At 44.8% G+C, this 13,051-nt stretch overlaps 1 protein-coding gene across 28 annotated transcripts in view; it reads right to left on the bottom strand.

The window, feature by feature from the left end:
- Positions 1-13,051, bottom strand: part of EPB41 (erythrocyte membrane protein band 4.1) — an 86,328-nt gene that overhangs the window by 9,586 nt on the left and 63,691 nt on the right. For 14 of the 28 annotated variants that reach the window (XM_084497449.1, XM_084497448.1, XM_084497435.1 and 11 more), the window contains 2 exons: positions 12,585-12,620; positions 163-675 (listed from right to left, as the gene is read on the bottom strand). The exons of 7 other annotated variants lie outside the window; for them this stretch is intronic. In XM_084497449.1, the coding sequence (XP_084353575.1) occupies positions 163-675; positions 12,585-12,620 (549 nt within the window). Of the gene's footprint in view, positions 1-162; positions 676-11,259; positions 12,204-12,569; positions 12,621-13,051 lie in introns of those variants that run through there. 7 more of the 28 variants (XM_084497437.1, XM_084497438.1, XM_084497452.1 and 4 more) reach the window with 5 other exon arrangements.

Genomic DNA, 13,051 nt, shown 5'->3' with positions numbered 1-13,051 from the left:
CTGCGGGAGGTTAACCGGGTAATTAGCTCCAAGAAAGAGGCCAAGTAAGCGAAACTCCTCTTTGTGGGTGCGTGGCATCTGCTTGCTGCAGTGTTTGTTTGGGGTCCCAGCCCAAAGCCAAACAGGGAGGTTTGGGAGAGAGCAGGCGTCGGGGCTCACTACCTGGAAGCAGCGAATGACCGCCGGCAGCCCGTTATTAACGCTCGAGTCGGGCCGCTCGCCATTTAGCTTTCTAAGCGGCTCTCCCACAAAATTGTCTTCGCCATCCTCTGCCACCTCCTCTCTTCCCCAGGGCTGCGGCGAAGGGGCAGCAGGGACTGCTGCAGGCTCCAGCTCAGGCAGCTCTGAGTCAGCCGCCTGCTTTTCCACGGCTGCACAAAGCCCCTCGGCGCAGCTCGGGTCCTCCTGGCCCTCAGGAAGGCTGGGAGCAGCCTCCTCCTTCTCCTTCTCCTCCTCCTCCTCCTCCTCCTCCTCCTCCTCCTCGTCCTTCTCCTCCTCGCTGCTTATGGAGGAAGCGCCAAAGTCACGGCTCGGAGAAGGCTCTGAGGCGGGTGGCATTTGGGTCTCACTAAAAGCTACCGACTGCTTTGGGCCCTCCCATTCAAAGCCAGTGTTAACACTTTTCCTCTCTGGCACTGCAGCCACATCCTCTCTGGAGAGAAAGTCACTCATATTCTAAAAAGAAACGAATACACAAAAAGGCCAGAGAGAGAGAGAGAAAGAGAGAGTTAGGGAGAACAGAAGGTCATGAAGCATCAAGACAAAACATCGGTCTCTTATAATACATCACATCTCCAGTAATGCATGCAACAACAGCGGGTCTTGAACATTTCAGAGCTTGACAGTCTTTGTGACACACGATGTATCCGGTGGATTTACTGCCACAGCCCTCCTGGTGCATTAGTAACCCATGGTCTGAAGGTTTAAGGAATTAACATTAAAACGACACTCTACACCTAAATGAAGAACCATCACTTCACAGTTTTTGCCCAGTTTGGAAGCAGGAATAATTTCAGTGTAGCAAGCAGGGGCCTTTGTGCACATCCAAAATTCACACGTGCAACAAAACTCACCAGCTACACTGAAACCATACACCAATGCTGCTTTCAACTCTTTGAAATATTTCATGTTGTGTTTTAATTTGCACATGGAGAGCAAGAGAATAAACCCAGAATTATTGTGCACGACCAATCTGCAGAGCCTGTGCTTTGCTGTCTTCCTGTCACCTGGGAACACACCTCTGAGCACCCTGTTTGCTGCTGCAGTCTCTAGGATAACACAGCCATGCCTGCAAAAAGTCGTAATGGCAAAATTATTGCAAGAATCGGTATTGAAATCAACTGATTCTGTTACCAAGAGGGTCCTGAGCTGGTGATGCAGCCTGGTCAGCTGAAAGAAATGGTACTGCTTCTTCTAGACAAGCCAGCTCCACGAACCTGCACAGCTTAGCACAAAAGTTTTCAGCTGAGGAATAAAGAATTGGGGCTTGAAACTGGAGAGCCAGACGTTGACAGTGATGTGTGCTGACCCCATCACCACCAAGCGTGCAGTTCTCAGCTGCACTTAACCAGTTATTTGGGGCTACTGAAATATTTGTGACATAGTTTATCACAAAGCAGTTGGTGCAGGGAAACCTTTGCCATAGCTAAACCTCCTGAAGGTACAACACAATTGGCATTTGTGATGGTGCACGGTTGAGAAGATTGGTAATAAAGCAACCCAGCCTTCTGAGAAGCAAGCATGTCTCTAGCACCTGAGGTAATTTAGAAGAGTGCCAAACCCGAGGGTTTAGCTAAGGCTGGTGCTATGCTGCCTTCCATTCAGCTCCTTAGCAAGTTCTCAACTAGGTCTTCGCACATCTCTGGGAGCCCTCTAGCCAGAAGGGAAGCAACAGTGACAAAAGAGAAGAGAAGGGTTAAAACATGAACAAGACAAAAAGCTTTAGCAAAAATCAGTTTGCCCAAGTGATGAGTACTTAATACACACTAATTCTCAGAGAGAAGCAGCATTTTTGGCACAAGCTGTGAATGACGGCTCCAATCCTGCCATACCCTAGAAATTGTGTTTCTCTCCTTATTGGCATGGAAAGCTGCCTTTAAGGCAGGGCAGAATAGCAGTTATCGACACGTGCTATTTTAGACATACCAAAACTGCTGCCTCATCCAGCGTCAGGCAACAAGGAGGAAAGAACCCAGAAGGACGCCACTTCAATCAGTGCTAATTACTGCTTCTTATCAATAATTGACAGCCTCATGGATGATTTCTGGGAACTTTGTATAAAAACAGCCACATATCTGTACATCCAAAAACAGTGGTTAAATTTTCATTAAAGTATGGCAATTCTGTCATCGTCAACTTTTATCCTAATTCTGTGATGGTATTAAGATGAACAAAAACTGTTGCATCATTTTCTATTACAAAGATTCTCTGGGCAACCAAAAAAAAAAGTCATGTGCACTTAAAATACAGGATCTGAAGCCTGTGGGTTATTTGGTTCAATGCATCTTCTGTACACCAGAAGCTTTCACCCTGACTGTCCTCATCTAGTGACACAGTTCAATAGTATTTTAGGAATTGTAACTGCTTTATGTAGGAACAAACAGATGCTTTTTTTAGTAACATTTCAAGAAAGGACTCTTCCAACATTCCTCCAGGAACTTTTCCGTGCCCAGTTTCTGTTTGTTCTGTTCTTTAACGTTCCTTATGTCAGGTTCTTTATGTTTATGATAGATTACCTGTAAGATTTCTGTCCTTTAGGATTTCCAGCCTCTTTGGCCTCTGTTAAGTTCCTGGGCTATTGCTTAGGAAAATGCATTTAATAGGAGTGAAGTTACAGCAATTAGCACTGTGATGATCAGATCAGACTACACACATATGGGAGTGCTATTTCTGAATGAAAACCACTTCCATATGTTCTCCTCCATAAGGTACACACAGATCCTACCCTCATTTTGCCTGACACAAGATACTATACTGCAATGTTTCCCAGAACAGAGAACGAACTGAGGTTATGAAGTTCGAATTCCCATGACTTAACCATGCTTTAAAACCTGGATTCATGTGCTGTCAATGTCTCTGACAATGTGCCTGATGTCTCCTAATTCTGTATGTCACAGCTTGCAAAGTAAGCAGGGCATCTTGAGAAGATATATTACGTCTTCTGCAGTTTAATGGCAAATAAATGCCTTAGGAACAAGATTTCCTTACATACCAGCTAGGGCACTACTTCGGCCAAGAGGCAGAATGAAATCCACAGTTAAAACAAAGCAGATTAAGCAGCTATAAAAACACGGGGCTGTTTAAGAGACAAACATTTGCATACAATAAAAACAACCTCCCAACTCCCTTTCGTACACAGAAAGTAATTTGCATTTGAGAAGCATCTTGCATAGTAAAAGCACGGAGGAGCAGAAAAGCTTGAATGAAGCCTGTGGTGTGGATATACTGCTCTTCGATAGAGCACAGCGCAGCAATAAACATGCAGACTATAAAGACAGAAGGAAATCCTGATAAGATCAACTGACCAGAAGCACTTTTTTCTTGCCTTCCTATGCCACCATTAAGAAGACAAACTAATTAAAAGCTATTTCTTTCTACATGTAATTATCTATTTATATACACTTTTTCTTTTCCCCTTTATTTTTTTTTTAATACAACTATGTTTGTACCTATATTTCAAAATCCAGTTTACACATAGGCTAAAAAAGATCATTGCACACCAAAAGCAAACCACCAACCCAGCTCTCCAGGAATTTCAACATCTGTAACAAATTCTGATCTTATCAAGATTTTTTTTTCAATTTGCAAATGCAAAAGCATTCCTACTTTCAAGGCTCAGATTTGCAGAGTTCCAAGTTCTCCTTGAGACCCATGAAACCTGGGAGTGCCTGGGCTGCAAACTACTCATTTCCAGAGAAACAAAACCAAACCAGGTACACCTAAATCAAACACGAAGCAGACTACTTGCATAAGCCATACGCAGTGTAAAGAAAATACAGGACAGGATGCAGTGCCCCAGAAGAAAAAAAAATCAACCAAACACGAATGCAACTAAAACTTTACCCTGCTAAATACAAATCTTGGTGCACCCGATGTTGGCAAATACTGAGCACACAGCTTATTTAAAGTTGTAGTGTAAAAAGTGGCACACGGTAACTCAGACTGGGGATAAATTAATAACAGGCTTTGATACCAGATACTGAAAGGATTATTTTCGAAGTATTTTTGCATAAAGTTATGGTTGCCTGTATTTTTTTAATTATATTTTTTTTAATTTTTTTTTTTTTAAGAACCTGCTATTTCAGATGGGGATATAACCACATGAACCAGCTGCCCTGACCACGCTCCTCGCACTGCCAAGGACAATTTCCATTTCCTTGCTCTGCATCTTTCCTCTCCCAGCAGAACTCCTGCACGACTGCTGCTGCAGCCCGTGCTAGCATGCTGCTCTGCTGCCCTTCTCCCTGCAACACTTCGATTATCCTCAGCCCCAAAGAGATTCCTATCTCACTGGAAACTTAAGGATCGCCAAAATGAAGTCAACCTGTCAATTACCAAAGACAAGTAATAAAAATTATTAAAAATATTAAATGGCAATGCGTGCTAACTCCATACAACAACCACATCCAATGCTATAAATCCTAATTAGTATTTCCCATTGCCTTCTTCTTCAGCAGGGCGTTGCAGCAGCTAACGCTGGTGCATGTTATTAGGTTATCCCCAAACAAGTATGCACAGAAGCTAACAGGCTCAGTGTGACGTCTACAGATGCACGAGTAGATGAAGTTGCTTTTGCAGCAAGCCACACTCACCAGTAAGAAATCCCAGATCAAATGATGAACGCTCAATCTCACAGCTGTCAAAGTACTTGAGTAAAAAGTATTATAAAGCACAAAACAAGATATCCTTATTTTACAGTACCTGCTACGTCTTAGAGAATTTCTTTGCCTTAAACATAGAAGTAAAAAAGTTTAGAAGCCATTCAACAAAAGCTTGGCATTTGAAAATGACTGCCATTACCCACGGATTTGCATTTTTGGGCAGGTTTTTCGATTGCCATTGATCTGATTGCAACGTCCTGACCAGCCCGGTCAGACAGCAGAAAGAGAAAAGAGAATTTAACTGAAGTTAAAGGTAAGGCTAGAAAATACAGATCATGCTTTAAGCTTAATGAAAGGGTTATATTGCTGTCATGAACAAGAATCCCAAGAAATTACATGACACAGCAGCCCCTTCCAGTGCACTGCATCAACTACTTTGCAAGATGAAACAACCTCCAGATCGATGCTTAAGTTTCCACAATCCAGCTGCTGAAGAAGACACTTCCAAACGCACTTCCCTCTTCCCTCCACCCTTCCCATCCCTCCAGGTGCCAGCCCCCCTCACACAGAGCCGTGTTTTGCTTGGCTCAAATTCCCTCAGCAGAGAAAAAGCTGCGGGTGGCATTCCAAACGCTGCCTCGGATTTGGTTTAGCTGCAGCAATGGAAAACAGAGTGAGGACACTGGCAGGGCTTATAACCGACACCACTTCTGTACTGCTGCATTTTGCCTGCCTCGTTTGGCAACGTTTGGGCTCTGCTCTGATGCAGGCTCATCGGGAGGGCACAGCAGAGCTGGTGCTGCTCCGGCACGGCCAGGCTTGCTTCTCCATGACTGCTCAGAGCAAGAGAGAGTAAGCTGAACAGTTCAGCCAAAAGTAAATAATCTCACAGAAGAAAAGTTGGGAGCTAAAATTTAAAATGTCTCTCTCTATGGCCTCTAGCCATGGTCACAACCTGGGCAGCTCCAACCAGCTCCAATTCATGTGAGACTTGCATTGTGCCGCCGAGCAGAAAGGCAGGGGCTCATTAGGAATGCGATTTCTTCACTCAAAAAAACAGAAGGGAGCATTTTTCTCCTCAAATTAATACAATGCCACAGGGAAAGGCTCTCAAAGCTGCAGGGCACCATGTGCAGCACAGGGAATTCACAGTGGCACAATGGCACAGGACGATCCTCACCGAACAGCAGCGCATGAAACCCCTCGGCGTCACTGCAGCTACTGGCAAAGGAACAGCACAGAAACACAGGACCTGCGACACTGCTGCTCTCCAAAGACTTTCTGCAAACTATTTTACCTACCATTCAGCCTCAAGAGTGAGAAGTTAGCATTGCATTAAGTATTTAGCAGAGGGCTGGATCTTTTGGCTCCTCTGCAAACAAAGCTCTTAACCGAGACAGATTTAATCCTGAATCAAATTATCCTGGCCTCTTTCTGAGCCTGCACGCTCCTCTGCACATCAGGATGAAGCTCGCACAGCTGTGTCCAGCTGCAAGCCAGGTGCTGGCTCTCAGACCCCACCTGAATCCCACCGCACGGGGCAGCTGCTAAATGCTCAGGGTCTGATGGTGCCTGGCTTGAGAAAGCAATACGTGAGTTAGTCCAAGTCACAGCACAGGTCATAAGCCTTTTTTGTTAATAAGCAGTGGAAAGAAGAATCTGATTTGCAATAACATTTATTAATGATAAATGTACATATTTACAAAGAAAAATCTGAGAAAAAATACAAAGCCAAAAAAGTGTTCCAAAAGAGAGCATTGTCGTTAAAAAAGAAAGTATTTTTAGTCCCCACAAACTGATCCAACACAACCATGTACCACTGCTAGAAGGTCACAAGGTGGCACAAACCAAGGCTCCTAGGACAGCCTTCACCCACAGCCTGCAGGCCTTCCCTCCAGCTTTACAACCCAAGAGATGCAAGCAGGGACACCAGGAAAACACCACGGGCAGGGTCTCCCACATCACCAGCACTAGAGAGCATAGACCAAAACGCTTTGAAATCAATCGCTAACTCTTCCTTGGGATAAGCTTTTCTGGGAAGCATCCTACCTCAGTCGGTTACATCAGAACAGGTGTGATCAACTCATGACCACAAAAGAAGAAGAAAACCCAGTGAAACAGTGAGATAATCTCAGAGTGACAAATTCCCACTGCTGACACAGAGAGGCTTCACCTAAAACCTTCCTGAGGAGCCCCGAGGTGCAGAGAGGGCAAGGCCAGTCCTGCAAACAAGGAATGCCAAGGAAACCTCTCCTTATTTCAGGGCTAGACACAAATATTGAATTCCTCCTCTTTAGGGCCATCCCCAGTTACTGCACAAACTGTACGGGAGGACAACTGGTCTTATGCTCAACTCCGTATCCTAACACAACCTTCCTGTAGAGACTCAGTTCATCTTTGATCAACCCACTGGGTTGAAAAGCAAAGCAGCACACGACAGGAGATGCAGACAATACCAGCTGTCTACCCTAATCTCTCTGTTATCTTCTAACAATGGAAAAGAAAAGGTGGATTTTGTTTTACAGTACTGCATGCCTCTTCGATATCACCAGCAAACATCGTATACAGAGCCCACTACCTAATGCAGCCTCAGAGTTGAAGCCAAGTTTGAAGCCATCGGTCAGGCTCAGGTGCACTTGCTGCTTCTAAATATTCACCGTTTCTCAAAGCATGAAAGCCTAAGAAACCATTCTGCATTTTATCTGGAGATCAGAAAAGCTGCTGTCAGGATAAGAAGATTCGGAATAGAAAGTAAGCGCAGAGCCAACCACAGGCTGTGCGATGGAAAAAGCTGAAGGGACTGAACCTCGGCTGGTCCCTTACTCCAGCTGCTGGCTGGAATCCAGGTGGAAGCACCAAAGTGTCCCTGCAGCAGAGCAGTCAGACTGCAAAGCACTGGGGAAGTCTAATTAACAGCAAAGCACTGGCAGTCTTCTAGTGGCTAAGCCACTGGCATGGCAGAGTCACCGAGATGTCATTTCTGCAGCAGGTCACACTGAAGGATCAGGATTTCCCTTGAAGATCTGGGTGAAGTTACATGCTGCAGACATTTTCAGCTTCCCTTTGGAAGAAATGACCGAGTTGTGCAACAGGGTGGAACTGCAGCACGCACAACCAGGGGTTTTTAATCCTACCACCATGAGCACTGCATGGTGCTGTTTTGCAGCCTGCATTGCAGCCTGTTTGTTCCTGAGGAAGAAGGGAGCAAAGTACACGTTAGTTCCTTTAGGAAAACCTGAGACCTTTGCCCTTGAACTAAGCCAGATCGTGTCAAGTCTCCCCTGCACAACACCGAGCAACCTGAGTGGACGTCAGGAAAAAACAGGGAAATTGGGAATCAACCAGCACAGCACAAACGTGCCCAAGATACCTAACGCACAAAAACGAGACCCTAGGAAGGTTGCCACGGGCAAGATGACGTTTCTGTTCCTGATAAGCTACAATCTTTCCCTGCCATTAAAGATCATATCCACCTGAATGAATATAGATAACCGGCCTCTACACTGCCATAGAAATATAAAGAGTTTGTTCAGTTTCTTTACACTCTTCAGTGATAACTGCTCTATAAATTCCAAAAATGTTCCTGAGCATTCTCAGAATGTGAAATTTAATTTATTTTTTTGCTGACAACCAGCCTTATCTCAAAATTAAAAAAAGGAAAAGTGAGAGAGAGACCATGTTAATTAATTAAATAATTGTGTTGCAGTGACCAACAGAGCGCATCTCTCATCACTCTGTGATAAGATTATCTTGAGCAATGCTTATGTTCAAACATTGCTCTGGGCAAAGATTTTAGACTTCAGGTCCTTTGGAAATGGTAGAGAGCTGCAGAAACCAGGGCTTTGCAAAAGCCACTGTTATGGCTTCAAGGAATTTGTCATCGGTTGGTGCGCAGTAACCCAAAGAGTGCTCAATGCAGCAATCCTCAAACAGCACCGTGACAGCTAACCTGAGCAATGGCTTTTTAAAAGGTTCATGTTTAAGCTGTTCTTCTCCCTGAAATATAGACAGAAAAAGGAAAGAGAAGGAGCTGAACATCCCCTGTCCCTTCCCTCCCCACATCGTGCTGTGGAGGACAAATGGTCCCTGCTTTTCCTTATGTCTGCTCCAATTTTTGAAGGGTAAACTTTTTGGAAAGCTTCTTCCATCCTGCATCTTCTGCATCGCACGCGGCACCTCAGCATCCTTCTTTAGCTTTCCTACCTCTCCTCTCCAAGGCCCGCTTTCTCAAGATAATGTTCCTGAATCTCATCCACAGGCATCCCGAGCAGTGCTGGAACCCTGCATCGCACCGAGCGGCCACGGCTGCTGCACAGGCAGGAGGAGGCAGCTCTCCATCCAGCTGCACCACACCTGTAGCCATACAGCACTGAACAACCCATTTCCTTCTGCTATTTCTACTGCTGAAAGAGGAAGACTGTGTATCAAAGGCAGTGTATTAAAAAGGGAAGAATACTTTCCGAGGAAAATCAGCATTCAGAGAAAACAAAGTCCTAAAGGCACAAACTGGTGAACTCATCGGAGCACGTTACGAGATCTGGGGACAGAGTGGTCGGATCAGAAAGATTCCTGGGAGATCAAAACGAAGGGTTCCACTTGCAACCTAAATTTCTGAGACAGAGTTTAGACAGCCTCAGCCTACACGCTGAGAGTAAGAGACAGCTCAAATAGTCCGTGATATGCTAGGATCCTTCCGACCAGGCAGCACATGCCAAGTTACGCACAAACCTTAATTGCCTTGCGTCTTTTTCCTGTAAGCGTATTTGCTAGCTTCCTAAAGTACACTGTTCACACAGATACAGACCTATAAAGGGTTATAAATACACATATTTATATATATTCACACTTTTTAGTCCCTGTAATAGAGTTCTACTCCTTTCTCTTCTATGCTGTTGGAGCAGCTGCCAACACTGCTGGCACTGGTGGCTGTTCTCAGAAGTAACTGCTTCTACACCACTACTCTAGAGAAAGCAACAGAAAGCACATTACTACTGGAAGGAGAAGCGGTTGGCTCAGCTCAGTCCCATAATTGCTATATACAGAAAAGAAACCCCTTAGACACAGAGTCCCATCTGCCCTCCAGCTCGCAAACCTCTTGTGCTCAGCCTGGCAGAGCAACTCCTCTCGCATCTTTCGCGGCTCGATCGCATTCACTATCAAGTTAACTTGGATAAACAAGAGCATTTTCCAGACATTTACATTTGTAGGCAATAAACAACAAGCGGCATGCAACGGTTTTGTTAAGGAAGTCAAAACAATTGATGGCTTTAACGTTAGAACCGTGTCCTGAGCACAATTGTCTTTTTACACGCTGGGGTGAACCGAACAGTGGGAAAGGCAACATGCTAACAAGGCGACGTGTAACAGGTTATTCCATTCCTGTGACCTAAGCAAACATGCTTCAGTTAGCTCACAACAAGTTAAAAAACACATCTGAAGTGCACCAAGACCACCAGGTTCAGAAAAAATGATTAATCTATGTTTACAATAAGTAGTTCCTGCTAATGGATTTTCTCCTACAACGCGATGGATTTTCTTTGAAATGAGAACTCGGGTGCGAGAGGGAAGCTGATGCTTTGCAGAAGGCTTCCCACTGGGAAAATCAAAAAGTTGCCTGTCCCTGTCTATAAGTTAACACTAATAGCAGCACTGACAATCAACACTTTTTATTTAAATGCCAATCTGTTTCCTAGAAAAGGAGTGGTTATGGATTAGATTCAGCACATTGCTGTGAAGCCTCTTCAGGCTTTTGGATCACTATCAAATGCTCCTCTGCTTGTGAACAGCTTACGTTCAAAGCAACGAGCTTAAAAGAAGTCTTCAGCAATTGCTACATTAAGTCGAGAAGGGCTGCAGAGGCAAACACCCCCTGCCATGGATTTATGTTCTCAGTCTGCCCTCTTACAGCTGAAGCCTCTGGAATTGGGGACACGATTTAGAGAATTCATTTTTGTGCGCAGAGCTCTAGGAAATGTCAAAATAGATCTGGCAATCCATTACCACTCCTGCCAGGCCCCGGATCACAGCTACACAATAAAGACAGAGGGATTAACGCTAGCGTTGCAGGACGTCCCTCCCCGGGACAGCAAACTACGGAGATCAAAGACCAGGACAAGGAAGATGCAGCAGAGGCTACGGCCAAGAGATTCAGGAGCTTTGGTCTTGAGGTTTCAGTGTGACCCTGTTCCCACTCAGAGAAAGAGCAGCCACCAAATAGTCAGTGCTATCACCACAAGAAAAGACATCATAAAGGGAATACGCGGAGAAGGAAAAATACTAGAGTACAGCTGACACTTTTTGAGGGATTTCTGCTCTTCAGGAATTGGAATAGAAACCTTTGGAAGAGTTTCTTCACTTGCTTGCCGGGGAAAGGCTGTCTCAGTAGGTATCTCCTGCTTTTTTAGTTTGTCTTCATCCTGTACTAACAGAGGACGTTCCTGTGTCTGCTTTCGTGGTAGGAGATCAAGAAAGACAGAGAGAGATGAACAAAAATGACAGATGGAAAGTGCCCAACGTGACACTTGGAGGTGTGCAAAGTTTTCGGACAGTCTTCCTGTCAACGTGCTAATCGACTGCTCTTAAAAGCAGAGTTTTTATTTATTTATTTATTATTATTTAGAGCTCGAATCACCCTGCCACCCGAGCTGCAAAATATGGTTCTCTCACAGAGCTCATGGATCCCTGCATCACGATCCACGTGTGTTTTGCAACTGCCCTCCAAGAAAAGCGCATGGTTGAAGCCTACTGAAGGGTGTTTGGAATTGCAATGGTTCGGCAGAAAGGGAGCTTTGTGGCATCACCAAGAGAAATGGTGTAGTACAAAACGTGGTCTCTGACAACTTCCTATTCTACAGTGCCCTTAAAAAATAGCTTTTGTTAAATAACATTTAGACTTCAGTGCAGGTACAAAATTATCTTTTGAAAGTTCTGACAAGAGTATCAAAATTTCAACTTTTGAAAATTCTACTGGAACAAGTGAAAAACTTTTACATCTTAGAAATCCCGAGCGTGGAACAGGCAGGCTGCCAGCACGAGTGCTCCAAAGCCCTGAAATCTCGCTCTGTGTTTTAGCACTTTTGTTTCTGGAGCCTCGAGAATGTGAAAACCCAGAATGAATAAATCATCACACGGGATCATGCAAGGGCTCTAGCACTTTCGCTGGAGAAAGACAAGATTGTGGGAAGTGTTGCTGCGACCTGTCCAAGTGGCTCTCCAGCCCTTCAGGTCCGCAGCTGTGGTCAAACCCAAGTGCACCTAAGAAAGAAAGAACTTGGCTCTAAGCTCTCTCAGCTGAGCCAGCCTCCTCTGGTCAGTGCGGTATTTTGGGACTGGTTCTTTGCACACCCCTAAGTGCTGAGTATCAGGGAGAAAGTAGCTGGGAGACTGGGCAGCAAAAGAAAATATAAAATGCAAGAGTAACATGATCATTAAAACAAAAACGGAAAGAAAGACAACATAAAAAGAACAGGGTACAGTTAATCTTTCATAATTGCTTTTCTCTCCGAATATACGGTTACATCTTTCATGCAGCTTTTTTCCAACCAGCCATGCACCAAAGGAAGCAAATTGAAAGCTGCAAAAGCTGCAGCAGTGCAAAAAGTCCTCTCAAGTGTTAGGCTGTGAGTTATGAAACTACTCCATGTAGCCAAAAGAAAAATGTTATCCAGCAGCTGCTCTCGAGTTTTTGCTCGGTGCCATTGCAATAGCAAAAATCTGGTTCAGCAGCACATATCCGAACAGCAGCTTTACCTCAAGCCCACCAACCTGTCTCTCAGAAGATAGGACAGTGACTTTCTTGACCTGGACACACAAAGCGTGTAAGGTTCAGTTGTCTTGCAGTAAAACATACGGGAACAGCAGAAAAGCAGCCCCTGGCAGAACACCCCTTCACCACCACAGCAGGGTTGTGATACCACCATGAGCAGTAGAAATAGGATTGCTTTGCATTATTCACCAGCCCTAAACATCACACACTGATGTGCAGGTCACGTAAAAATTCCTTCCCGGTAGGTGTCATCTCAAAGATGCATTTCTGGAAGTTCACGGCATAATGTGTCCACCTCCATCGCAGAGATGAGGCTGCTTCAAAGGAGCATATTAAGAGGCAGAGTGAATTTCCAGAAATGCAAATCAAGGGCTGACCCCAATCTTCATGTCACTGTGGTGCACTGCAGCCTTCCCAGCCCACATCAATCCAGTATTGTGCACAGCAGCCCCCTAAGACCCCACAT

The sequence above is a fragment of the Aythya ferina genome, assembly GCF_964211825.1.
Source record: "Aythya ferina genome assembly, chromosome: 24".
NCBI lineage: Eukaryota > Metazoa > Chordata > Aves > Anseriformes > Anatidae > Aythya > Aythya ferina.
This window is presented reverse-complemented; position numbering and strand designations above follow the sequence as displayed.